The following is a 24588-nucleotide window of genomic DNA, read 5'->3' as shown; positions in this document are numbered from 1 at the left end:
CGCAGCAGTGTTTGTGTCCCCTAGCAACTTCCTGCCATTTCTGACCACAACACTTTGTCTCCATAGAGGGGGACTGCCTTCTGGGCTCAGGGGAGGAGGATTCCCTTGGGGGAGGCACCTGCCCCCACCAACCTGCATTCTTCCCTCAGCCTCTGCAGTCACAGAGCTGCTCGAAGCAGGCGTTAAAAAATGTGTCTTGGATTTCCAGTTCCCCAGAGCCCTGCCCCACTAGGGAAAGAGAGAGGCAGGCTGGGAGTATGGATCCACCTGCCAACACCCATGTTCAGCGGGGAAGCAATGACAGAAGCCAGACCTTCCACCTTCTGCAACCCACAATGACCCTGGGTCCATACTCCCAGAGGGATAAAGAATAGGGAAGCTATCAGGGGAGGGGATGGGATACGGAGTTTTGGTGGTGGGGATTGTGTGGAGTTGTACCCCTGTTATCCTATGGTTTTGTCAGTGTTTCCTTTTTATAAATAAAAAAAATTATTTTTTATTATCAGCTACTTTAATAAGATCCTTGGATTGTGACTTCACACCAACATGCAGTGTGTGTGAGTGATGGCTCTCTCTTCAGCCCCCCACCCATCATCCCCCCAGAGCTCATGGGGCAGGGCAGGTTTTTAAATTTTATTTTTTATTTTTTAAAGTATTTATTTATTTATTTATTTATTTATTTATTTCCTTTTGTTGCCCTTGTTTTATTGTTGTAGTTATTATTGTTGTTGATGTCGTTGTTGGACAGGACACAGAGAAATGGAGAGAGGAGGGGAAGACAGAGGGGGAGAGAAAGACAAGACACCTGCAGACCTGCTTCACCGCCTGTGAAGTGACTCCCCTGTGTGTGTGGGGGGGCTCAAACGGGATCCTTCCGCTGGGTCCTTGCACTTCATGCCACGTGCGCTTACCCTTGGTGCTACCGCCTGACCCCCAAGCAGCTCAGTTTTTTTCAGTGAGCCGTTTGCTGTGGGCCATTGTCCTCCACATATTTCGTGTTTTCCACATATTCCACGTGCAAGAGGCCCCCTGGTCGTCCACGCTGTCTCTGAACTGCCCACAGTGTCTCCCAGTCTGCCCCCAAGTTTTGTCTGTGTAAAGTGTGCAGCTGTGAACACAGGGGTGCAGCTGGCTTTGCGGCGAGTGTTTTCATGCTCTTTGGTGTGTTTGAAGCAGGCTTATGTATATATCTGTTTATTCTTGGACAAAGACAGAAATTGAGAGGGGAGAAGGAGATAAAGAGGGAGAGAGACAACTGTCTCCCTCGCCTCTTAATTTCTCTCTGTCTCTATCCAATAATAAATAAATAGATAATTAAAAAAAAGAGGGAGAGAGACAAGGGGGCCAAGTGGTGGCGCACCTGGTTAAGCGCTCACATTACAGTGTGTCAGGACTTAGGTTCAAGCCCCTGGTCCCCACCTGCAGGGGGAATGCTTCACGTGGAGAAGCAGGGCTGCAGGTGTCTGTCTCTCTCCCTCTCTATCACCCTCTAACCTGTCAATTTCTGTCTCTAATTAATGATAGATAAAAATATTTATAAATTTTTATTATCTTTATTTATTGGATAGGCAGCCAGAAATTGAGAGGGAAGTGGATGATAGAGAGGGAGAGAGACAGAGAGACATCTGCAGCCCTGCTTCACCACTTGCAAAGCTTTCTCCATGCAGGTGGGGACTGGGGGCTCGAACCCGGGTCCTTGCTCGCTGTAACGTGCACTCAACCAGGTGCACCACCACCTGGCCCGAAAAAATATTTATTTATTTTTATTTTAAAAAATATTTATTATTTTTATTTATTCCCTTTTATTGCCCTTGTTGTTGTTTTATTGTTGTTGTAGTTATTGTTGTTGTTATTGATGTCATCGCTGTTGGATGAGACAGAGAAATGGAGAGAGGAGGGAAAGACAGAAAGGGGGAGAGAAAGACACCTGCAGACCTTGAACTGGGATCCTTACGCCGGTCCTTGCGCTTTGCGCCATGTGTGCTTAACCCGCTGCACTACCGCCTGACTCCCTCAGAAATATTCATTGAAGGGAGTCAGGCGGTAGTGCAGCATATTAAGTGCAGGTGGCGCAAAGCGCAAGGACCGGCGAAAGGATCCTGGTTCGAGCCCCCGGCTCCCCACCTGCAGGGGGGTCACTTCACAGGCGGTGAAGCAGGTCTGCAGGTGTCTGTCTTTCTCTCCCCCTCTCTGTCTTCCCCTCCTCTCTCCATTTCTCTCTGTCCTATCTAACAATGACGGCATCAATAACAACAATAATAACTACAACAATAAAAAACAACAGGGGCAACAAAAAAGGGAATAAACAAATATTTAAAAATATTAAAAAATATTTATTAAAAAAAAGAAAGGAGAGGTATAGAGATACCTGTGTGTGTGTTGGAGGGGGATTGAATTAGGGACTTTGAAGCCTCAGGCATGAGAGTCTCTTTGCACACCCATTATGCCATCTGCCTCCACCCTCTCTTCCTGCTCTGGGCTCAGGGGCTGGGTGAAGTTGAGGATCCGACTTTGCCACCACTCCCAAACCCACACCCCTGGGCTAGAGAGCCAGTCAGCTGCTTCCTTGCTGCTTCTGCTCACGGATCTCCTGCCTTAGTATCAGCAGTGCAGGATGGAGCAGGGGAGCTGGCTTAATGCCCGACAGATTCTAGCTGAGTCCAGGCCTGTGTTTCTGTTTGCCATGAGGTTCTGTGGATACAGCCCTTTGGGGAGTCAGCTCTCTGCACCCTCCTAGCTAAGGCATCTGGTGAAACATAAAGGGAATGAGGGGCCAGGGGTGGTGCACTTGGTTAAGCGCTCACATCTCAGTGTGCAAGGATCCAGGTTCAAGTCCCCTGACTCCCACCTGCAGGGGGACAGCTTCTCAAGTGGTGAAGCAGGACTGCAGGTGTCTCTCTGTTTCTCTCCCTCTCTAGCTCCCCCTCCTGTTCTCAATTTCTCTCTGTCTCTATTCAGTAATAAATAAAAATTTAAAAAAAATTTACTTCTGAGTGTCTAGGGATTAAAAAAAAAAAACTTGGGGGCCGGGCGGTGGCGCAGCGGGTTAAGCGCATGTGGTGCAAAGAGCAAGGACCAGCATTAAGATCCCGGTTCGAGCCCCGGCTCCCCACCTGCAGGGGAGTCGCTTCCCAGGCGGTGAAGCAGGTCTGCAGGTGTCTGTCTTTCTCTCCCCCTCTCTGTCTTCCTCTCCTCTCTCCATGTCTCTCTGTCCTATCCAACAATGACAACAACAATGAAAGTAACAACAGCAATAAACAACAAGGAAGGGCAACAAAAAGGGAAAAGGTGGCCTCCAGGAGCAGTGGATTCATGGTGGTGCAGGCACTGAGCCCCAACAATAACCCTGGAGGCAAAGAAAAAAACAAAACACAACAACTTAAAGGAAGTGAAGTGCTTGGAGAGACCATTGTCTGTGCAGCCAGTCCCTCTGGGGTGTGCCTCTGCTTGCCTGGAAGCATGGGTGGGGGCAGGTGCACCCACTGTCTTCTCTGGATGGGTCAGACACAGGCCGTCCTGTCCTGCTGGGCAGGTGCAGGCATGGGCAGTGTGTCCCGCGGCTTGGCTCCTGGATGCTAGAGCTGGCTGGCCATCTCCCTCACCTTTCCTGGCCCTGCAGTGAGGAGGTATTTTGTTTATTTATTTATTTCTTGAATATTTATTTCTTCATTTTCCCTTTTGTTGCCCTTGTTGTTATATTGTTATAGTTATTATTGTCGTTGTTGGATAGGACGGAGAGAAATGGAGAGAGGAGGGGAAGATAGAGAGGGGGAGAGAAAGACAGACACCTGCAGACCTGCTTCACCGCCTGTGAAGTGACTCCCCTGCAGGTGGGGAGCTGGTGTGTGTGCGGGGCTTGAACCTCGATCCTTACAGCAGTCCTTGCTCTTTGCACCTCGTATGCTTAACCTGCTGCGCTGCTGCCTGACCGCCAGCAAGGAGGTATTGAACTAAATTTGGAGTCCGAGTTTTCATATCAGTAGATCCAGAGTCTCCTGGACCTGTTACCATGGACATGGCCTCATGGATGTGCTGCCACAGAGACACAGCCTCATGGGTTGGTTGCCATAGAGACCCATTCCTCATGGACCTATTTCCATAGAGACACAGTCTTATGGATGTGTTGCCATAGAGACCTGTGGCCTCACAGACCTGTTGCCATAGAGAGGGAGAGACAGAGACACCTGCCACCCTACTCCGTCACCCATGAAACTTCCCCCTGCAGGGTTCGAACCTGGGTCTTTGTGCGCACACAGCCCTGCTTTCTGTCTTATAAAGATGATGATTTTTCCAAATACTGTCAGCAAAGAGACGGAAGAATTGGTGGGAAACATTTGGAGAGTTGGTGGTATCTGCCTTTTAACCACTGCTGTCTCTCTTTCAGTTTCTGGGAATCACATTCCTTGGCATTGGACTGTGGGCGTGGAGTGAGAAGGTGAGCAGAGACTGGGTCCCCCTCCCTACGGCCGCAGAAGCAGAGGCTCCTGACCAAGGGCTGTGCCTGTCCAGGCTCCCTGGGAAGGGGGCACCCTGAGGGCGTATCAGCCTGGCTCAAAGGGTTCCCTGCTGCCCGCGGGCTGACCGGCTCCCACACTGTCTCAGGACTCAGCCCCCCAGAGCAGCCCCTGGCGAGACCCCACCTGCTGCCCGCGGGCTGACCGGCTCCCACACTGTCTCAGGACTCAGCCCCCCAGAGCAGCCCCTGGCGAGACCCCACCTGCTGCCCGCGGGCTGACCGGCTCCCTCTCTCTGCAGGGCGTCCTCTCTAACATCTCCTCCATCACCGACCTGGGTGGATTCGACCCTGTGTGGCTGTTCCTTGTGGTTGGCGGAGTGATGTTCATCTTGGGGTTTGCGGGCTGCATTGGGGCCCTGCGAGAAAACACCTTCCTGCTCAAGTTTGTGAGTGCAGCCCTGGGCTGGGGGCGCGGGGGCCACGGGGCCTGGCACAGGGCCCCTTGGTGTGGGCGGCCCTGGCTGACTGTTGGCAGAGTGGCTGTGGCAGGAGGTGCTGCAGGGCGCAGCGAAGAGCTGGCTTCTGCCAGGGGCTACTCGGCGCCTGCCTGTGGGGGTCCGGTGGTGTTTGAGGTTGGGACATGTGGCCAGCAGGCACCTGCCCTCTGGGGACCCCAGGGCCTGAACCTGCAGCGACCATAAGGCCTCACACCAATGAGGCCGCCTGAGGGGCTGGGTGACTTAGCTCTCAGTACCACAAAGATTTGAAGTGGGACCGGCAGGGCGGGTGGTGGGTCACCTGGTAGAGCGCACATGTTACCATGCACAAGGACCCGGGTTCAAATCCCCGTCCCCACCCGCAGGGGGGAAGCTTTCGCGGCAGTTCAGCAGGGCTGCAGGGGTCTCGACTCCTCTCTGTCTCTCCTTTCCCCCCTCTGTCTCTCCGTGTCTGTCATCCTCTATCAAAAAGAAATTGACAGGAAAAAAAACTGGCCACTGGGAATGGTGGAGCAGCGCTGGCACTAAGCCCCAGCAATCACCCCGGTGGCTTAAAAAAAGTTGGGGGGAGTTGGGCGGTAGTGCAGCGGGTTAAGCGCATGTGGCGCAAAGTCAAGGACCGGCGTAAGGATCCCGGTTCGAGCCCCCGGCTCCCCACCTGCAGGGGGCTCGCTTCACAGGCGGTGAAGCAGGTCTGCAGGTGTCTGTCTATCTCTCCCCCTCTCTGTCTTCCCCTCCTCTCTCCATTTCTCTCTGTCCTAGCCAACAACAATAGCAATAACAACAATAACAACAACAAGGCAAAAAAAAAAAAAAAAGGCAACAAAAATGGGGAAAATGGCCTCCAGCAGCAGTCGTTTCATAGTGCTGGCACAGAGTGACAGTGATAACCCTGGAGGAAAAATAAAAAGAAAGAAAAGAAAAGAAAAGAAAAACACTGGGAATCGGATGGTAGCACATCAGGTTAAGTGCATGTGGTGCAAAGCGCAAGGACCGGCGTAAAGATCTCAGTTCGAGCCCCCGGCTCCCCACGTGCAGGGGAGTCGCTTCACAGGCGGTGAAGCAGGTCTGCAGGTGTCTGTCTCTCCCCCTCTCTGTCTTCCCCTCCTCTCTCCATTCCTCTCTGTCCTATCCAATAACAATGACATCAATAACAATAGCAATAATAACTACAACAACAATAAAAAACAACAAGGGCAACAAAAGGGATAATAAAAAAATAAATAAACAAATATTTTTAAAAAAGAAAGAAGGGAGTCGGGCGGTAGTGCAGTGGGTTAAGCACACATGGTGCAAAGTGCAAGGACCGGTGTAAGGATCCCAGTTTGAGCCGCCGGCTCCTCACCTGCAGGGGAGTCGCTTCATGGGCAGTGAAGCAGGTCTGCAGGTGTCTGTCTTTCTCTCCCCCGCCTCTGTATTTCTCTCTGTCCTATCCAACGATGACATCAAGAACAACAACAGTAATAACTACAACAACAATAAAAAGACAACAAGGGCAACAAAAGGGAAAATAAATAAAATTTAAAAAAATAAAAAAGCAAGAAAGAAAACACTTCTTCTAGCGTTTGCCCTTCTTCCGCAGCCAGTCAACAGCGTCAGGTTGAGCCTGATGTCAAGTTTCGAGACCTCCTTTGAATCTGGAGAGGTGGCAGTGGTTGACTATGTGGGTCATAGTCTGTCTGGAGCCGCAGGGGCAGTTCGGGTCATCTCTGGCTCCCCAGCGATGGAACATAGCGGCGCACCGGCCATGGCCTGTTCGATAGCGATTGAGGAGGGCCCGATCATAACGTGCTAGGTCAAAGCCGGGTGGACGCTCGCAGGGGTCTGTGATGAGGTGTTTGTTCTTTACCTCAGCTGACTGCCAACTCTGTTTCCAAGAGTCTGGAACAGAGAAGTTCAGTGTAGGCGTAGGGGACCAGATTGGATGACGAGACGTCAAGCGTTGGACAGGGTGGGCGAAGATATCTGCATATATTGGCAGGTCCGGTCGAGCGTAGACGTGGGAAATGAACTTAGATGATGCTGCATCCCGGCGAATATCTGGCGGGGCGATGTTGCTAAGAACTGGCAGCCATGGAACCGGGGTGGAACGGATGGTTCCAGAAATGATCCTCATGGAGGAATATAATTTGGAATCGACCAAGTGGACATGGGGGCTACGGAACCATACTGGGGCACAGTATTCTGCAGTGGAATAGCATAATGCCAGAGATGATGATCGTAGTGTGGAAGCGTTCGCGCCCCATGAGGAGCTGGCCAGTCTTGCAATGATGTGATTCCTCGCGCCCACCTTTGCTGCAGAAAACACTAAGCAGAACCTGGACTGGAGTGGATGTCTTGCACCAAAGTCAAAGACTATGGGGTGTGAGGGAGGCTTCAGGGCCTGGAACATGATGGCAGAGGAGGACCTTGTGGGGGGTGAATTGTCATGTGGAAAACTGAGAAATGTTACGCATGTACAAACTACTGTATTTTACTGTCGACCATAAATCATTAATCCCCCAATAAAGGAAAAAAATGGGGGGGAGCCTTGGACCCACAGAAATGCCCCTGAGCTTTTCCTCATGACTGTCCCCCTAAGCACCTGAATGGCGACCTGTCCCAGATTTTTTTTTTTTGCTTCCAGGGTTATTGCTGGGGCTCGGTGCCTGCACTATGAATCCACTGCTCCTGGAGGCTATTTCCCCCCTTTTGTTGCCCTTGTTGTTTATCATTGCTATTATCGTTGTTGTTAATGCAATTGTTGTTAGATAGGACAGAGAGAAATCGAGAGAGGAAGGGAAAACAGAGGGGGAGAGAAAGACAGACACCTGCAGACCTGCTTCACTGCTTGTGAAGGGACCCACCTGAAGGTGGGGAGCTGGGGGCTTGAACCGGGATCCTTACGCTGGTCCTTGCACTTTGCACCATGTGCACTTAGTCTGCTGCACTACTGCCTGGCCCCCAGGAATCACCATTTTTAATAGCTGAGTAGTATCCAGACCACAACTCGCTCAGCCACTCATCTGTTGTTGGACACCTGGGTTGCTTCCAGGCTTTGGCTGTTACACACTGTGCTGCTGTGAACACAGGATGGGTGTGTTTGGTTCCAGAAGCTCTGTCCATCCAAGCTTGTCACCAGTTCTGGCTGATAAATGGACCATCAGGGCCCATAAACATTTTGTGTTATGCTATGTTCTTTTTTGTTTTATTTTATTTTTTACTAGACCCCTGCTGAGCTCTGGCTCATGGCAGTGCTGGGGATTGGACCCCTGGAGCCTCAGGCAGAGTCTTCCTGTAGAACCATTCTGCTTTTTCCTGAGCACTATTCTTATCATTTATTACTGTTATTATTTTACCCAGCTCTGGCTGATGGTGTTGCTGGGGACTGAACCTGGGACCTCAGAGCCTCATGGAGAAGAGTCTGTTTGTAGAAGCATTATGCTGTCTCCCCAGCTTTATTATTACTTATTATTTCTATATCAGAGTCCTGCTGAGCTCTGGCCGGTGGTGGTGTTGGGGATGGAAACTGGGGTATCAGAGCCTCAGGCAGGAGAGTCTTTTTCGTTGTAATATATGAATTATTCACTTAATAATAGAAATAGGTGAAGGATGGGTGGATATAGATAGATATAGGAAGGAGGTGGGTGGGGAGGGAGAAGGAGGGAGAAGACCGAGCCCTCCTCAGTCCTGGCTGCTGCTGCTGGTGGCTCTGGGGATGTGACCTGTGCTCACTGGGGCCTCAGACCTCCAGGCTGTGCTCCAACAGGCTGGTCTCTCTCCTTGGCCCTCAAAATTGATTACAAAATGATTGCTTAGGGCTGGAAAGACATCACACTGGTGCTGCAAACAATTCTCCTGCTTCCAGAAAAGATCAAGGAACGTTTGTGGAAACTCATTTTATGGCACTCGTTATTTGTTTTTCCCAAAGCCCTGCTCAGCTCTGGCTGATGGTGGTGTTGGGAATTGAACCTGGGGCCTCGGAGCCTCAGGCAGGAGAACTGTTTGCAGAGTGATTCGCGGATGAGGGGGAGGCCTGCCGTTTTGGGAGGGTCTGCTGACGTGGCTGTTCTCTGCCTGGTCTCAGTTCTCCGTGTTCCTGGGCATCATTTTCTTCCTGGAGCTCACGGCAGGGATCCTGGCCTTTGTCTTCAAAGACTGGATCAAAGACCAGCTGTACTTCTTCATAAACAACAACATCCGGGCCTACAGGGACGACATTGACTTGCAGAACCTCATAGACTTCACACAGGAGTATGTAAGTCTGCTCTGTGTGCGGCCCACCCACAGCACCCTGCAGCCCCTCGCAGCCCCCTCCCACAACCCCACACCCCTCACAGGCCCCCACAGCTCCCCATGGCCCCCCACAAGCCCTCACAGTCCCCTACAGCCCCTCACAGCCCCCTGCAGGCCCCCATAGCTCCCCACATCCCCTATAGCCCCTCACAGCCCCCCACATCCCCTATAGCCCCTCACAGCCCCCCATAAGCCCCACAGTCCCCTATAGCCCCTTACAGCCCCTCACAGCCACCCACAAGCCTCACAGCCCCCTATAGCCCCTCACAGCCCCCCACATCCTCTACAGCCCCTCACAGCCCCCCACAAGCCCCACAGTCCCCTACAGCCCCTCACAGCCCCCCCACAACCCCACAGCCCCCCACATCCTCTACAGCCCCTCACAGCCACCCACAAGCCCCACAGTCCCCTACAGCCCCTCACAGCCCCCCCACAACCCCCACAGCCCCCCACATCCTCTACAGCCCCTCACAGCCACCCACAAGCCCCACAGCCCCCTACAGTCATTCACAAGCCCCCACAGTCCCCCACAGCCCCACAGCATCCCACAAACTCCATAGTCCCTCACAGGCCCCCACAGCCCCCCCACAACCCCCACAGCCTCCCACAAACTCCTTAGCCCCTCACAGGCCCCCGAAGTCCCCCATAGCTCCCCCCACATCCCCTACAACCCTTCATAGCCACCCACAAGCACCCACAGTCCCCCACAGCCCCCCACAAACTCCATAGCCCCTCACAGACCCCTGCAGTCCCCCACAGCCCCCACAAACTCCATAGCCCACTACAACCCCCACAGCCCCCCACAAACTCCATAGCCTCTCACAGGCCCCCACAGCCCCCCCAAACTCCATAGCCCCCTCACAGGCCCCTGCAGTCCCCCACAGCCCCCCACAAACTCCATAGCCCCTCACAGGCCCCTGCAGTCCCCCACAGCCCCCCACAAACTCCATAGCCCACTACAACCCCCACAGCCCCCCACAAACTCCATAGCCTCTCACAGGCCCCCACAGCCCCCCACAAACTCCATAGCCTCTCACAGGCCCCCATAGTCCCCCAACCCCCCACAGCCCCTCACAGGCCCCCACAGCCCCCCATGGCTCCCCATAGGCCCCACAGCCCCCTGCAGGCCCCCTGCAGCTCCCCCCCAGTCCCCTACAGCCACCCATAGCTCTACACAGACTCCACAGCCCCCTTGCAGCCTCCACAGCCCCCTGCAGGCCCCCACAGTCCCCCCTGCAGCCCCCCACAGGCCCCCATATCCCCCCGTGGCCCCTCACAGGTACCCCACAGTCCGTCCACCTTGGTGTGTGGCTGCTGCTGCCCGAGAGGCTATGGGTGTCAGGTCTGTGCCTGTGAGGAGGGTAGGCCCCATGTCCACTTCTCCATTCCAGCAGAGCTGAGGGGCGAGGGTGAGACTGGGGCCAGGGCCACAACTCTAGTCCTATGTGAGTGCTGAGCACAGGGCCTGTGGGCCAGAAGCCGGTGCAGAGTGGGGCTCCCTTGCCCTGCCCCTCATGGTCCCCCCATGCCCCCCACTCCACGGCCGGCCATGACCCTCAATCCCCGATCTCCCCACATAGTCAGAGAGAAATAGAAAGGAGAAGGAAAAGAGAGGGAGAGAGACAGAAACTCCTGTAGCCCTGTTCCCCCGCTTGGGAAACTTCTCCTGCAGATGGGGAGCGGGGGCTTGAACCTGGGTCTTGGAGCCCTGTAACATGCGTTGTATAACAGTGTGAGCCCTGCCTGGCTGCTCCTGCCACTCTCTGTCCGTCACAGTGTGGAGTCTTCAGCTGCTGTGGGTTCTGGAAACCTCGAGGTGGCCAACCCTGATGTGCGCTCAAGCTCACTAAGTGTGCTAAAGAGAACGTCTGTCCAGTCGGCTGAGAGCTTGTCAGTGCATGAAGTGTTGGACCCTGAAGTATGAGGTCCTGAGTTCAATCCCCAGGTGTGCATGTGCGAGAGTGAGGCTCTGGTCCTCTCCCTCTTCTCTGATATTAATCAGTGAATAAAATCTTAAAGGCAATCTCAAGAACAGACAACCACAACAAGGGCAACAAAATGGGGGAAAATGGCCTCCAGGAGCAGTGGATTCGTAGTGCAGGCACTGAGCCCCAGCAATAACCCTGGAGGCAAAAAACAACAACAACAACAAAGGAGGAGAAGAAGAAGAGTAGACTAGTCCACTGGGGTGCTGGGAAATTGATGGCTTTGGAGGGGTCACAGAGAGGGGTGTTGTTAGGGCATCTCTCCTGTGTGGAACCATACGCCTCAGTTTTTTTTGTGGTTTTTTTTTTTTTTTTTTTTTTTTTTTTTTGCCTCCAGGGTTATTGCTGGAGCTCGCTGCCTGCACTATGAATCCACTGCTCCTGGAGGCTCATTTCCCTCAATTTGTTGCCCTTGTTGTTGTTACTGTTATTGTTGTCATTGCTGTTGGACAGGACAGAGAGAAATGGAGAGAGGAGGGGAAGACAGAGAGGGGGAGAGAAAGACAGACACCTGCAGACCTGCTTCACCGCCTGTGAAGCGACTGCCCTGTAGGTAGGTGCCTGGCTAGCTTCGCGGGTGGGAGATGGCCAGGGAGTTGTGGCTGAGCTGGGAACGCAGTTCAATCTTCATTGATAAGTGAGGATGCAGTGCAATCAATCTAATCTCTCTTCATTAGAAAATTCTGTCCTTTATCTCTCCTGAGGCGGAAGTGTCAGGTCGGAAGAGGATGTAGGCTAGGGGGTGGGGAGAAGGAAAAAGCACATGCGGAAGTATCTAGCTTGCATCTAACCAGTGGGGATTAAACCAGTGCCCTGCAGGCATGGCTGTTCTCAGTTAAAGCAGTGATTATGTAAATAGACCACAGAAGAGGACTTAGAAGCAGAATTAGAAGCAGACTAACAGGTAGGGAGCTGGGGTCCTTGCCGACCTGCGCTTAACCCGCTGTGTGCTACCACCCGGCCCCCACTCCTCAGATCTTTTTTTTTTTTTTTTTTTTGCCTCCAGGGTTACTGCTGGGGCTCAGTGCCTGCACCATGAATCCACTGCTCCTGGAGGCCATTTTTTTCCCCTTTTGTTGCCTTTGTTGTTGTAGCCTTGTTGTAGTTATTGTTGTTGTTGTTGATGTCTTTGTTGTTGGATAGGGCAGAGAGAAATGGAGAGAGGAGGGGAAGACAGAGGGGCAGAGAAAGACACCGACAGACCTGCTTCATTGCCTGTGAAGCGACTCCCCTGCAGGTGGGGAGCCAGGGGCTCGAACCTGGATCCTTACTCCGGTCCTTGCACTTTGCGCCACGTATGGTTAACCTGCTGCGCTACCCCTAACTTCTCACATCTTATAATGTGGAAAACCAGTGTTTAAACCAACACACTGGCAGTGGAGAGCTACTGGCAGTGGAAGAGGCAGACAGCAGAGCAGAATTGGGCGGGGGCTGAGCTCAGGGTCTTGGGGCCCAGGCTCCAGTGAGACCCTCACCTTGAGAGCCTTTATTGGCTTGGACAGAGAGAACATGAGAGAGGACGGGGATATAGAGAGGGAGACAAACACAGACACCTGAAGACTTGCTTTGCCACTGGTGAAGCTTTCCCTCTGCAGGTCATGAATGGAATCTGGTGATGATTGCACTTGGTGATAATCTGTTTAGGTCTGAAGGTCAAAATCTTACAAGGTGAGGCCGTCCGCCTCCTGCCCCTCAGTCTCCACCATTGTGTCTGTTCTTCTGCAAGGTGTTTAACCAAGTGCACCACCTCTGGGCCTCCTGGTCCCCTGGGTCCCTGGTCCGCCACTTGCTATATTTTAACGAGGTGACTGGATGTTTTACTTGGAACTGTAAGTAAATAGAGTTGCTTTAAAATGCCAGAGGAGGGGGTAATGTGCACGTTACAATGTAGGAGGACCCAGGTTCAACCCCCTGGTCCCTACCTGCAGGGCAAGCTTCATGAGTGGTGAAGCAGGGCTACAGGTATGTCCCTTTCCTCTTGATGTTGCTCTGTCTGTATCTAAATATTAAATAAATAAATAAATAAATAAATAAAATCTGAAATTTCAGAGGTCAGCTGCTCTAACGTACATGTTACAGTGCACAAGGACCCGGCTACAAGTCCCCAGTACCCACCTGCAGGGAGAAAAGGTCTGTGAGTGGTGTCTCTCTTCCTCTCTATCACCCCCACCCCTCTTGACTTTTGACAGTTTTTTTAAAAATTATTTATTCCCTTTTGTTGCCCTTGTTGTTTTATTGTTGTAGTTATTGATGTCATCGTTGTTAGATAGGACAGAGAGAAATGGAGAGAGGAGGGGAAGACAGAGAGGGGGAGAGAAAGACAGACACCTGCAGACCTGCTTCACGGCCAGTGAAGCGACTCCCCTGCAGGTGGGGAGCCCGGGGCTCCAACTGGGTTCCTTACTCTGGTCCTTGTGCTTTGCGACACATGTGCTTAACCCATTGTGCTACCGCCCGACTCCCGACTTTTGACAGTTTCTATCCCATCAATAAAGATAACAAAAAACGTAAATAAAAACAAAATTTCAGTGTGGAATTGAGCCTCTCTGCAGCCCTGGTCTCTGGCCAATTGTAGAAGGGTGCACAAGGCCTCTCAGAGCCCCTGCAGCCATGACCTGCCTGCTGTATTTGATGAGGCTCCTCAAGACTGCTTAGGAGGCGGGGGGGGGGGGGGGGGGGCAGCATTCTGGGTGAGAGGCTGGGGCTGGACCTTGGGGCCTGTCTGCAGAGCCTGGTGTCTGGCCCACTGCACCGCTTCCTGGGCTGCCCAATAAAGTGATTTTAAATCTGTTCAGGTCTGAAGGTCAAAATCTTTTTTTTTTTTTTTAATATTTATTCCCTTTTGTTGCCCTTGTTTTATTGTTGTAGTTATTGTTGTTATTGATGTCGTCGCTGTTGGATAGGACAGAGAGAAATGGAGAGAGGAGGGGAAGACAGAGAGGGGGAGAGAAAGACAGACACCTGCAGACCTGCTTCACCGCCTGTGAAGCGACTGCCCTGCAGGTGGGGAGTGGGGGGCTCGAACTGGGATCCTGACACCAGTCCTTGCGCTTTGCGCCACGTGCGCTTAACCCGCTGCGCCACCACCCGACTCCCTGAAGGTCAAAATCTTACAAGGTGAGGCCGTCCGCCTCCTGCCCCTCAGTTTCCACCATTGTGTCTGTTCTTCTGCAAAGTTTCTGCCCAGAGTTCCTAGCCCAGCATGTGCTTGGGGGCAGAGAAGGGCATCCCTTCTTTTCTTTTGTTGTCTGTTTATTTGTTTGTTTATTTATTGGTACCCCGTTGCTCTGCCTTTCCCTAGTGCCTGCTGGGTCCTGGGCCTCCTGGGCCCCTGAGGCCTGGTCTTCCTGACTCTGGTCTCCTGGTTCCCCGATCACCTGGGCCTCCTGGTTCCCTGGTCACCTGGGCCCCATGCCCCCACCCCTGCACCCCACTTTTGCACAGTCACTCAGGGCCTGGGGGCGGCACAGCCTAATGGTGAGTGTGGCTCCAGTGTGTCCTAACTCTCTCCTGTTTGCTCTAGTGGCAGTGCTGTGGGGCTTTTGGAGCTGATGATTGGAACCTAAATATTTACTTCAATTGCACAGATTCCAATGCCAGTCGAGAGCGCTGCGGCGTGCCCTTCTCCTGCTGCACTAAAGACCCCGCGGTGAGAGACCAGCACCTGCCCCCACGCTGCTCCCAGCCCCTCCACCTGCCCTGCTCCCCACACCCAGCTCCCAGCCCCTCCACCTGCCCTGCTCCCCAAACCCTGCTCCCAGCCCCTCCAACTGCCCCTGCTCCCCACACCCTGCTCCCAGTCCCTACACCTGCCCCTGCTCCCCAAACCCTGCTCCCAGCCCCTCCAACTGCCCCTGCTCCCCACACCCTGCTCCCCTGCCTCTGCACCTGCCCCTGCTCCCCACACCCAGCTCCCCTGAAATCCACCTGCCCCTGCACACCACACCCTGCTCCCAGCCCCTCCACCTGCCCCTGCTCCCCAACCCTGCTCCCCTGCCCCTCCACCTGCCAGTGCTCCCCACACCCTGCTCCCCTAGTAGCCCTGACCCCTGCTCCGCTAGTAGCCCTGACCCCTGCTCCCCTAGTAGCCCTGACCCCTGCTCCCCTAGTAGCCCTGACCCCTGCTCCCCAAGTAGCCCTGACCTTGGCTCCCCGAGGAGCCCTGACCCCTGCTCCCCTAGTAGCCCTGACCCCGGCTCCCCTAGGAGCCCTGACCCCTGCTCCCCTAGTAGCCCTGACCCTGCTCCCCTAGTAGCCCTGACTCCGACTCCCCTAGTAGCCCTGACTCCTGCTCCCCTAGTAGCCCTGACCTTGGCTCCCCGAGGAGCCCTGACCCCTGCTCCCCTAGTAGCCCTGACCCCGGCTCCCCTAGGAGCCCTGACCCCTGCTCCCCTAGTAGCCCTGACCCTGCTCCCCTAGTAGCCCTGACTCCGACTCCCCTAGTAGCCCTGACTCCTGCTCCCCTAGTAGCCCTGACCCTGCTCCCCTAGTAGCCCTGACCTTGGCTCCCCGAGGAGCCCTGACCCCTGCTCCCCTAGTAGCCCTGACCCCTGCTCCCGTAGTAGCCCTGACCCTGCTCCCCTAGTAGCCCTGACTCCGACTCCCCTAGTAGCCCTGACTCCTGCTCCCCTAGTAGCCCTGACCCTGCTCCCCTGGTAGCCCTGACCCCTGATCCCCTAGTAGCCCTGACCCCGGCTCCCCTAGGAGCCCTGACCCCTGCTCCCCTAGTAGCCCTGACCCTGCTCCCCTAGTAGCCCTGACTCCGACTCCCCTAGTAGCCCTGACTGCTGCTCCCCTAGTAGCCCTGACCCTGCTCCCCTAGTAGCCCTGACCCCTGCTCCCCTAGTAGCACTGACCCCTGCTCCCCTAGTAGCCCTGACCCTGCTCCCCTAGTAGCCCTGACCCCTGCTACCCTAGGAGCCCTGACCCCTGCTCCCCTAGGAGCCCTGACCCCTGCTCCCCTAGTAGCCCTGACCCCTGATACCCTATTAGCCCTGACCCTGCTCCCCTAGTAGCCCTGACCCCTGCTCCCCTAGTAGCCCTGACCCCTGCTCCCCTAGGAGCCCTGACCCCTGCTCCCCTAGGAGCCCTGACCCCTGCTCCCCTGGGAGTCCTGACCCCTGCTCCCATAGTAGCCCTGACCCCTGATACCCTATTAGCCCTGACCCTGCTCCCCTAGTAGCCCTGACCCCTGCTCCCCTAGTAGCACTGACGCCTGCTCACCTAGTAGCCCTGACCCTGCTCCCCTAGTAGCCCTGACCCCTGCTCCCCTAGGAGCCCTGACCCCTGCTCCCCTAGGAGCCCTGACCCCTGCTCCCCTAGTAGCCCTGACCCCTGATACCCTATTAGCCCTGACCCTGCTCCCCTAGTAGCCCTGACCCCTGCTCCCCTAGTAGCCCTGACCCCTGCTCCCCTAGGAGCCCTGACCCCTGCTCCCCTAGGAGCCCTGACCCCTGCTCCCCTGGGAGCCCTGACCCCTGCTCCCCTAGGAGCCCTGACCCCTGCTCCCCTAGGAACCCTGAACCCTGCAACCCTAGGAGCCCTGACCCCTGCTCCCCTAGGAACCCTGACCCCTGCTCCCCTAGGAGCCCTGACCCCTGCTTTCCAGAGCCTCTATGCCCATCTCCTGCTGCAATAAAGACCTGTGGTGAGCGCCCCTCTGGCCCTCTGCTCCCCCCAACCCCCACTGCTACCCTTCCCCCCTCCCCCTGCACCTTCCCCTCCCCCTGCCACCCAGGGCTGTGGTGCACCCCACCCTCCTCCTGCTGCACTAAATCCCTGTGATCAGCACCCCTGCACCACTCGGCTCTGGGGAAGGTGCCCACTGGGCCATCCACCTCCCTCCATGGGTGGGTCTCTCCTGGGCCAGTGGCCCTCCCCAGATGCCCACTGTCCCCCCTTGGTCTGGGGCCACACTGTGAGTCTGGGGTGCCAAGGGACAAGAGGGACCCATATGGAGCGGCCAGGCTACCCGGTGGCAGCCACGCAGCCTCACGGAGGACGAGGGTCACTGCCAATTAGCCTCCGCCATCAGGGTTTGGAGTGAACCCTGCCAGCTTCACTCGGAGTCAGGATCCCTCCAGGCTCAGTGTAGACACCCTCAGCAGGCTCTGACAGGGCTCAGGATCCCTCCAGGCTCAGTGTAGACACCCTCAGCAGGCTCTGACAGGGCTCAGGATCCCTCCAAGCTCAATGTAGACACCCTTAGCAGGCTCTGACAGGGCTCAGGACTCAGGACTCAGGATCCCTCCAGGCTCAGTGTAGACGCCCTCAGCAGGCTCTGACAGGGTTCCAGGCTCAGGATCCCTCAAGGCTCAGTGTAGACACCCTCAGCAGGCTCTGACAGGATTCCAGGCTCAGGATCCCTCCAGGCTCAGTGTAGACACCCTCAGCAGGCTCTGACAGGGCTTAGGATCCCTCCAGGCTCAGTGTAGATGCCCTCAGCAGGCTCTGACAGGGCTCAGGATCCATCCCGGCTCAGTGTAGACACCCTCAGCAGGCTCTGACAGGGCTCTGGGGTCAGGATCCATCCCGGCTCAGTGTAGACACCCTCAGCAGGCTGTGATAGGGCTCAGGGCTCAGGATCCATCCAGGCCTACTGTAGACACCCTCAGCAGGCTCTGACAGGGCTCAGGGCTCAGGATCCCTCTAGGCTCAGTGTAGACACCCTCAGCAGGCTCTGACAGGGCTCAGGATCCCCCCAGGCTCAGTGTAGACACCCTCAACAGGCTCTGACAGGGCTCAGGATCCCTCCAGGCTCAGTGTAGACACCCTCAGCAGGCTCTGACAGGGCTCAGGATCCCTCCAGGCTCAGTGTAGACACCCTCAGCAGGCTGACAGGGCTTAGGATCCCCCCAGGCTCAGTGTAGACACCCTCAGCAGGCTCTGACAGGGCTCAGGATCCCCCCAGGCTCAGTGTAGACACCCTCAGCAGGCTGTGATAGGGCTCAGGGCTCAGGATCCATCCAGGCCTACTGTAGACACTCTCAGCAGGTTCTGACAGGGCTCAGGGCTCAGGATCCCTCTAGGCTCAGTGTAGACACCCTCAGCAGGCTCTGACAGGGCTCAGGATCCCCCCAGGCTCAGTGTAGACACCCTCAGCAGGCTCTGACAGGGCTCAGGATCCCTCCAGGCTCAGTGTAGACACCCTCAGCAGGCTCTGACAGGGCTCAGGATCCCTCCAGGCTCAGTGTAGACACCCTCAGCAGGCTGACAGGGCTCAGGATCCCCCCAGGCTCAGTGTAGACACCCTCAGCAGGCTCTGACAGGGCTCAGGATCCCCCCAGGCTCAGTGTAGACACACTCAGCAGGCTCTGACAAGGCTCAGGGCTCAGGATCTCTCCAGGCTCAATGTAGACACTCTCAGCAGGCTCTGACAGGGCTCAGGACTCAGGATCCCTCCAGGCTCAGTGTAGACGCCCTCAGCAGGCTCTGACAGGGCTCAGGGCTCAGGATCCCTCCAGGCCTAGTGTAGACACCCTCAGCAGGTTCTGACAGTGCTCTGGGGTCAGGATCTATCCCGGCTCAGTGTAGACACCCTCAGCAGGCTCTGACAGGGCTTGGGGGGTCAAGATCCCTCTGGCCTCAGTGTAGACACCCTCAGCAGGCTCTGATAGGGCTCCAGGGGTCAGGATCCATCCCGGCTCAGTGTAGATGCCCTCAGCAGGCTCTGACAGGGTTCTGGGGCTCAGGATCCATCCTGGCTCAGTGTAGACGCCCTCAGCAGGCTCTGACAGGGTTCTGGGGGTCAGGATCCATCCTGGCTCAGTGTAGACGCCCTCAGCAGGCTCTGACAGGGCTCAGTGTAGATGCCCTCAGCAGGCTCTTGACAGGGCTCCAGGGGTCAGGATCCCTCCGGCCTCAGTGTAGACACCCTCAGCAGGCTCTGACAGCGCTCCGGGGTCAGGATCCCCTCTAGCAGGCTCTCAGTGTAAACACCCTCAGCAGGCTCTGACAGGGCTCGGGGGTCAGGATCCCTCCCGGCTCAGTGTAGACACCCTCAACAGGCTCTGATAGGGCTCAGGGAGTCAGGATCCATTCTAGCAGCCCCTCAGTGTAGACACCCTCAGCAGGCTCTGATAAGGCTCAGGGATCAGGATCCTTTCTGGCAGGCCCTTTGTAGACCCTCTCCAGCAACACTTAGTGGGGAACCCCTTCACCCCACAGACTCCACACAGGCCACATGGTTGCCAGGGAAGAGACCCGGATGTGGCAGTGACAGTGGCTGTGCCTGCTGGTGTCACCCAGAAACCACAAGGGCATGTTGCAGCTGGACATGGTGGCCCTCCTGGCCAGGCCCCCGTCCAGTCTGGTGGGCAACCCATCTCTGGGGAGGGGTTCCGACCAGTGACCCTGAACAGAGGTTCTGAGTGGCAGATCCTCCCTGACTTCCCGGGCCCTGTGATGGGCAGCTGTGTATGTGAGGCATGTGCGAGGTGTGTTTGAGGCATGTGTGAGACATGTGCCATGTGTGAGACATGTGTGAAATATGCACGAGGCATGTGCTGTGTGTCAGACGTGTGGATGGCGTGTGTAAGGCATGTGGGAGGTATGTGTGTGGGATATGTGAGGTGTGTGTGAGACGTGTGGACTGTGCACGAGGCATGTGGGAGGTGTGTGAGGCATGTGTGAGGCGTGTGTGAGGCGTGTGTGAGGCGTGTGCTGTGTGTGCAAGGAAGGGCAGGAGCTGCTCTGACGCCCTGTCTCCCCCCAGGAGGATGTCATCAACACGCAGTGCGGCTACGACACACGGCAGAGACCAGTAAGTGAGGTTCTGTGTGCGCCGTGGTGGGCGGGAGCCCTGGACGTGGGCTGACCACTGTGCTCTCCCCAAGGAGGTGGACCAGCAGGCCGTCATCCACACCAAGGGCTGCGTGCCGCAGTTTGAGAAATGGCTGCGAGACAACCTGACCATCGTGGCTGGCATTTTCATCGGGGTGGCCCTGCTGCAGGTAGGCTGTGCGGAGAGACCTGGTGGGTGCAGGTGCTGGGCCCCAGGGTCGTGGCAGACATGGGCACAGCCTCGGACCCCACCCCCTGAGCAGGCAGGGCGTCTCCGCGCAGACGTGGATGGAGGGGAGGGTGCACGGGCTATGGACTGCAGTCGCGGGTGCAGAGCTGGCTGGGCCCGGGGCCAACATCGGATTAGCCTCCCCGGTACTGAGGGGACGGGCCATGCCACCAGGATGTCCCCTTGTGGGCATCTACCTCCTGTCAGTGCTGCTCTGGGCAGGGCAGCCGAGGTTGAGGAGATGACAAGGCTGTTGTCAGGTGACGGGGAGATGGTCTGCACCCACTGCCGGGTCAATGTGAGGTGAGGTCAGGTCTGCCCACAGTGCACCTCCTCTCAGAATTCCACCTTTATGAAAAAAATGGCCTCGTGATCCTAGGTTTACACAGAGGTGTGGGGAACAAGGTGTGAAGGGGGTGGGTGGGTGTGGGGAGCCCCAGCTGCGTGTGGGGAGCCCCAGGTGCGTGTGGAGAGCCCCAGGTGGGCGTGGAGAGCCCCAGGTGCATGTGGGAAGCCCCAGGAGGGTATAGAGAGCCCCAGGAGGGTGTGGAGAGCCCCAGATGCGTGTAGGGAGCCCCAGTAGGGTGTGGAGAGCCCCAGGTGTGTGTGGGGAGCTCCACGTGGGTGTGGGGAGCTCCAGGTGCGTGTAGGGAGCCCCAGGTAGGCGTGGGGATCCCAGCTGCGTGTGGGGAGCTCCACGTGGGTATGGGGAGCCCCAGGTGCATGTGGGGAGCCCCAGGTGGGTGTGGGGAGCCCCAGGTACGTGTGGGGAGCCCCAGGTGCGTGTAGGGAGCCCCAGGTGCATGTGGGGAGTCCCCATATGGGTGTGGGGAGCCCCAGGTGGGTGTGGGGAGCCCCAGGTGGGTGTGGGGAGTCCCATGTGGTCATGGGGAGCCCCACGTTTGTGGGTGTGGGGAGTCCCCAGGTGGATGTGGGGAGCACCAGGTGGATGTGGGGAGCACCAGATGGATGTGGGGAGCACCAGGTGGGTGTGGGGAGCCCCAGGTGGGTGTGGGGATGAGCTGTGCCAATACAATGTACCCTTTTTATATTTATTTTTATTTATTACTACTATTTTATATTTATTTAATTTATTTTTCTTTTCTTTTTTATAAGAAATTTTTATAATCTTTATTTATTAGATAAATACAGCCAGAAATTTAGAGGGAAGGGGATATATATATATATATATATATAGAGAGAGAGAGAGAGAGACAGACAGACAGACAGACACCTGCAGCCCTTCACCACTTGCAAAGCTTCACCACTTGCAAAGCTTTCCCCTGCAGGTGGGGACTGGGGGCTTGAACTTGGTTCCTTGCACATTGTAGCATGTGCGCTCAACCAGGTGTGCTACCACCTGGCCCCTTTTCTTTTCTTTTTAACAATTATATTTTATTTATTTATTGGATAAAGACAGAAAGAAATTGAATGGTGGGGGTAGGGAGAGAGAGAGGGAGAGGCAGACACCTGCAGCCCTGCTCCACCACTTATGAAGCTTCCCCCCTGCAAGTGGGGGAGCTGGGACTTGAACCTGGGTCCTTGTGCACTGTGATGTGTGCTCAACCAGATGTACCACTGCCCAGCCCCAGGCCTCCTTTAAATACACTAGAAACTACTAAATAGAAACTTGCTGACTTTTGAAGACGTGTTTGTTAACGAGCAAGGGCGGGAGAGGGGACGGGGAATGTCTGGGCCTGCGACATGGAGAGGACTCAGACCAGTGCTTTGCCCACCGCACCAGCTCCAGGCCGCCCGGCTGTGGTCTTCACAGGATGGGTGTGGGGGCTGAGTGGCCGCACCTGGTGGAGAGCATGTCACCAGGTGTGACAGCCTGGACTCTGCAGGCGTCGGGCTGCAGTGCTGTTGGATTTCTCTTTCTGTCTCTCTGTCTCTGACTGTCAGAGAAATGGCCACCTGGACCGGTGGGCTGGTGCTGGCACTGGGGGGAAGTAAATTTTAGCAGTGGGCAGATGGCTCAGCTGGCAGAGTGCAGGACTTGTGCCTGTGGCTCTTGGGTCTCTCCCGGGCTTCATGTGCACTGGGGAGCATCTCTGGCCCTCTGCTCTTCTCTCTTTCACATAAGGTAAAGTATAAAGTTGTTTAAAAAGCAGAAACAAGGGGGTCAGGCGGTAGCACAGCGGGTTAAGCGCACGCGGCATGAAGTGTAAGGACAGGCATAAGGATCCCGGTTTGAGCCCCCGGCTCCCCACCTGCAGGGCAGTCGCTTCACAGGCGGTGAAGCAGGTCTGCAGGTGTGTGTCTTTCTCTCCCCCTCTCTGTCTTCCCCTCCTCTCTCCATTTCTCTCTGTCCTATCCAACAACGACAACATCAACAACAATAATAACTACAACAAAACAAGGGCAACAACAAATAATAATAAATTTTTGAAAAGCAGAAACAAGGGGCCCGGTGGTGGCACACCTGGTTAAGCATACGTGTTACAATGTGCAAGGACCTGGGTTTGAGTCCCTGGTCCCCACCTGTAGGGGGAAAACTTTGCAAGTTGAAGCAGGTCTCTTTTCTCTCTCTCTGTCTCCTCCTTCCCTCTTGATTTCTGGATGTCTCTATCCGATAAATACAGATAATATAAAATAAATAAAAAGCAGAAAGTAGGAATGCCAACTCTGACTCTACCCTTCCTCCCTCAGATCTTCGGGATCTGCCTTGCCCAGAACCTGGTCAGTGACATTGAGGCCGTGAGGGCCAGCTGGTAGTGCGGCCACCCAGCCCTGGACAGAGGCCCCACGCGCCCTCCTCCACACCGCGTGGACCTGCCCACCCAGCCCGCCATGTGGGGCCCCAAGGAGCTTGGCCAGAAGGCAGCATGGAGCACCTGGACGTGGTGGAGTCTGTGGACGCTGGGTGCTCACCACGGGCGGCGCAGGGCAAAGCATTTGGGGACTGTCTTGTCACCTGGACAATGGCTGGACGATGGTGGGGGCGGCAGCCTCAGGGAGCCCTCCTCAAGCACTGTGCCCCCCAGCCAGCCCCTCCGGCCACGTCCACGGCATCCTGCAGGAAGCTTTGGGCTTGTGGACTCAGTGTGGCCTCCTGTGTCCAGGTGTGGACAGCGGGCACAGGCCGTGCGGTCCTGCGGGACGGGGGGCCTTGCCTGCTTTGCCATCCTTGTGCTGCCCCTCCCCAGGCAGGAGTCTGTCCCCCCCAATTCTCAGTGTCTTCCCCACTCAGCCTTGGCTTCCTGGGGCCTCCCAGCATGACCACCGGGCCCCAGGCACGAATCCTACCACGTCACCGTCCCGTCCCCCCCCAGCCGGGACACGTGTGACCATCCCCCAGACTGTGACATGCATGATGGCATTCTTCCCAGACTGTGACACATGTGTGACCGTTCCCTCAACCGTGACATGTGACCATCCCCCAGACTGTGACATGTGTGACCGTCCCCCCAGACTGTGACACACATATTGGCATCTTTCCAGACCGTGACTTGTGTGATGGCGCCCTGCCCAGGGGTTGACGGCACAGGCTGTGGTGTGTCCTCTCTGGCTGCACCAGGCAGCAGGGCCCCACACGGTCACCCACCTTGTAGGCTCTGGCCTCCCGTCCCCCCAGGCCTGGCTGACTGTCAGTGGTGGTTGCTGCTTCTCCAGGGCCGGTGGCCATCTCAGGATACAGGTGTGTGAGGTCAGAACCCTGCCTGCCGGGCAGACAAAGCTGTGCGGAGTCGCTGAGCAGCCTGGATTCAGGGGTGCCCAGCCCCCTATTTGGGGGGGGCAGGTGTGAGTGTTGGGGCCTGGGAGGTACCACCCTGCATGGTGGTCAGCTCCCTTGGGAAGCCCTTGAGTGCCTCTCAGGGCTGGGCTGTGTGTTTGGGCCTCCTGCCTCTGGGGGTCTGGGGCCTGGACTTCCTTCCCTGCTGGGTGGTCATGGGTGCCCTCTCTTCCTGGAGCTGCCTGCCCTTTGGGTGTCATCCCTGGCAGAGGCATTCCCTCTGGGGACTGTCCTGTGGCCGTCAGCAGGCTCCCTCCCTCCCTCCCTCCCGCCTCTGGGCCAGGCCTGAGCTCTGGACTCTGAGCACCTGCACTTTCCGTGCTGCAGGGTCGGGGGGCTGTCGTGAATAAAGGTGGTTCTGCCTTGCGGCTGTCGGTCCTCTTCCTCACTGATGCCGGGAGCACCCTGGGCCCCAGGTCCGAGTGGGAATTCACAAAGTGAGAGAGCAGGGTAGCCGAGCTTCCTGGGGGGTGGACCACAGCCAGAGCCCAGCCCTGGGCAGAGCAGAGCTGGGGTGTGGAGGCTGCTTGGGGGGTGATGACCACCCTCTGGGGAGTGGACTGAGAGCCCAGCCCCGGGTTGAGCAGATATGAGAGCCACAGAGGTTCAGAGTTGGGGTTTGATGGCCC

The 24588-nt window shown here is 56.2% G+C and overlaps 1 protein-coding gene across 4 annotated transcripts in view; it reads left to right on the top strand.

Moving 5' to 3' along the window:
• TSPAN5 (tetraspanin 5) overlaps nucleotides 1–24327 on the top strand; it is a 33679-nt gene extending 9352 nt beyond the window's left edge. The window contains exons 2-9 of one of the 4 annotated variants that reach the window (XM_060186307.1): nucleotides 4385–4435; nucleotides 4756–4902; nucleotides 9020–9190; nucleotides 13263–13343; nucleotides 14801–14862; nucleotides 19927–19974; nucleotides 20048–20164; nucleotides 22876–24327. In XM_060186307.1, coding sequence (XP_060042290.1) covers nucleotides 4385–4435; nucleotides 4756–4902; nucleotides 9020–9190; nucleotides 13263–13343; nucleotides 14801–14862; nucleotides 19927–19974; nucleotides 20048–20123 — 636 coding nt within the window. In that variant the 3' untranslated portion in view covers nucleotides 20124–20164; nucleotides 22876–24327. Of the gene's footprint in view, nucleotides 1–4384; nucleotides 4436–4755; nucleotides 4903–9019; nucleotides 9191–13262; nucleotides 13344–14736; nucleotides 14863–19926; nucleotides 19975–20047; nucleotides 20165–22875 lie in introns of all 4 variants that reach the window. The other 3 variants (XM_007538452.3, XM_060186309.1, XM_060186308.1) reach the window with 3 other exon arrangements.
• Nucleotides 24328–24588: the final 261 nt, after the last annotated feature.

Source organism: Erinaceus europaeus, chromosome 2, assembly GCF_950295315.1.
Source record: "Erinaceus europaeus chromosome 2, mEriEur2.1, whole genome shotgun sequence".
Lineage (NCBI taxonomy): Eukaryota > Metazoa > Chordata > Mammalia > Eulipotyphla > Erinaceidae > Erinaceus > Erinaceus europaeus.
This window is presented reverse-complemented; position numbering and strand designations above follow the sequence as displayed.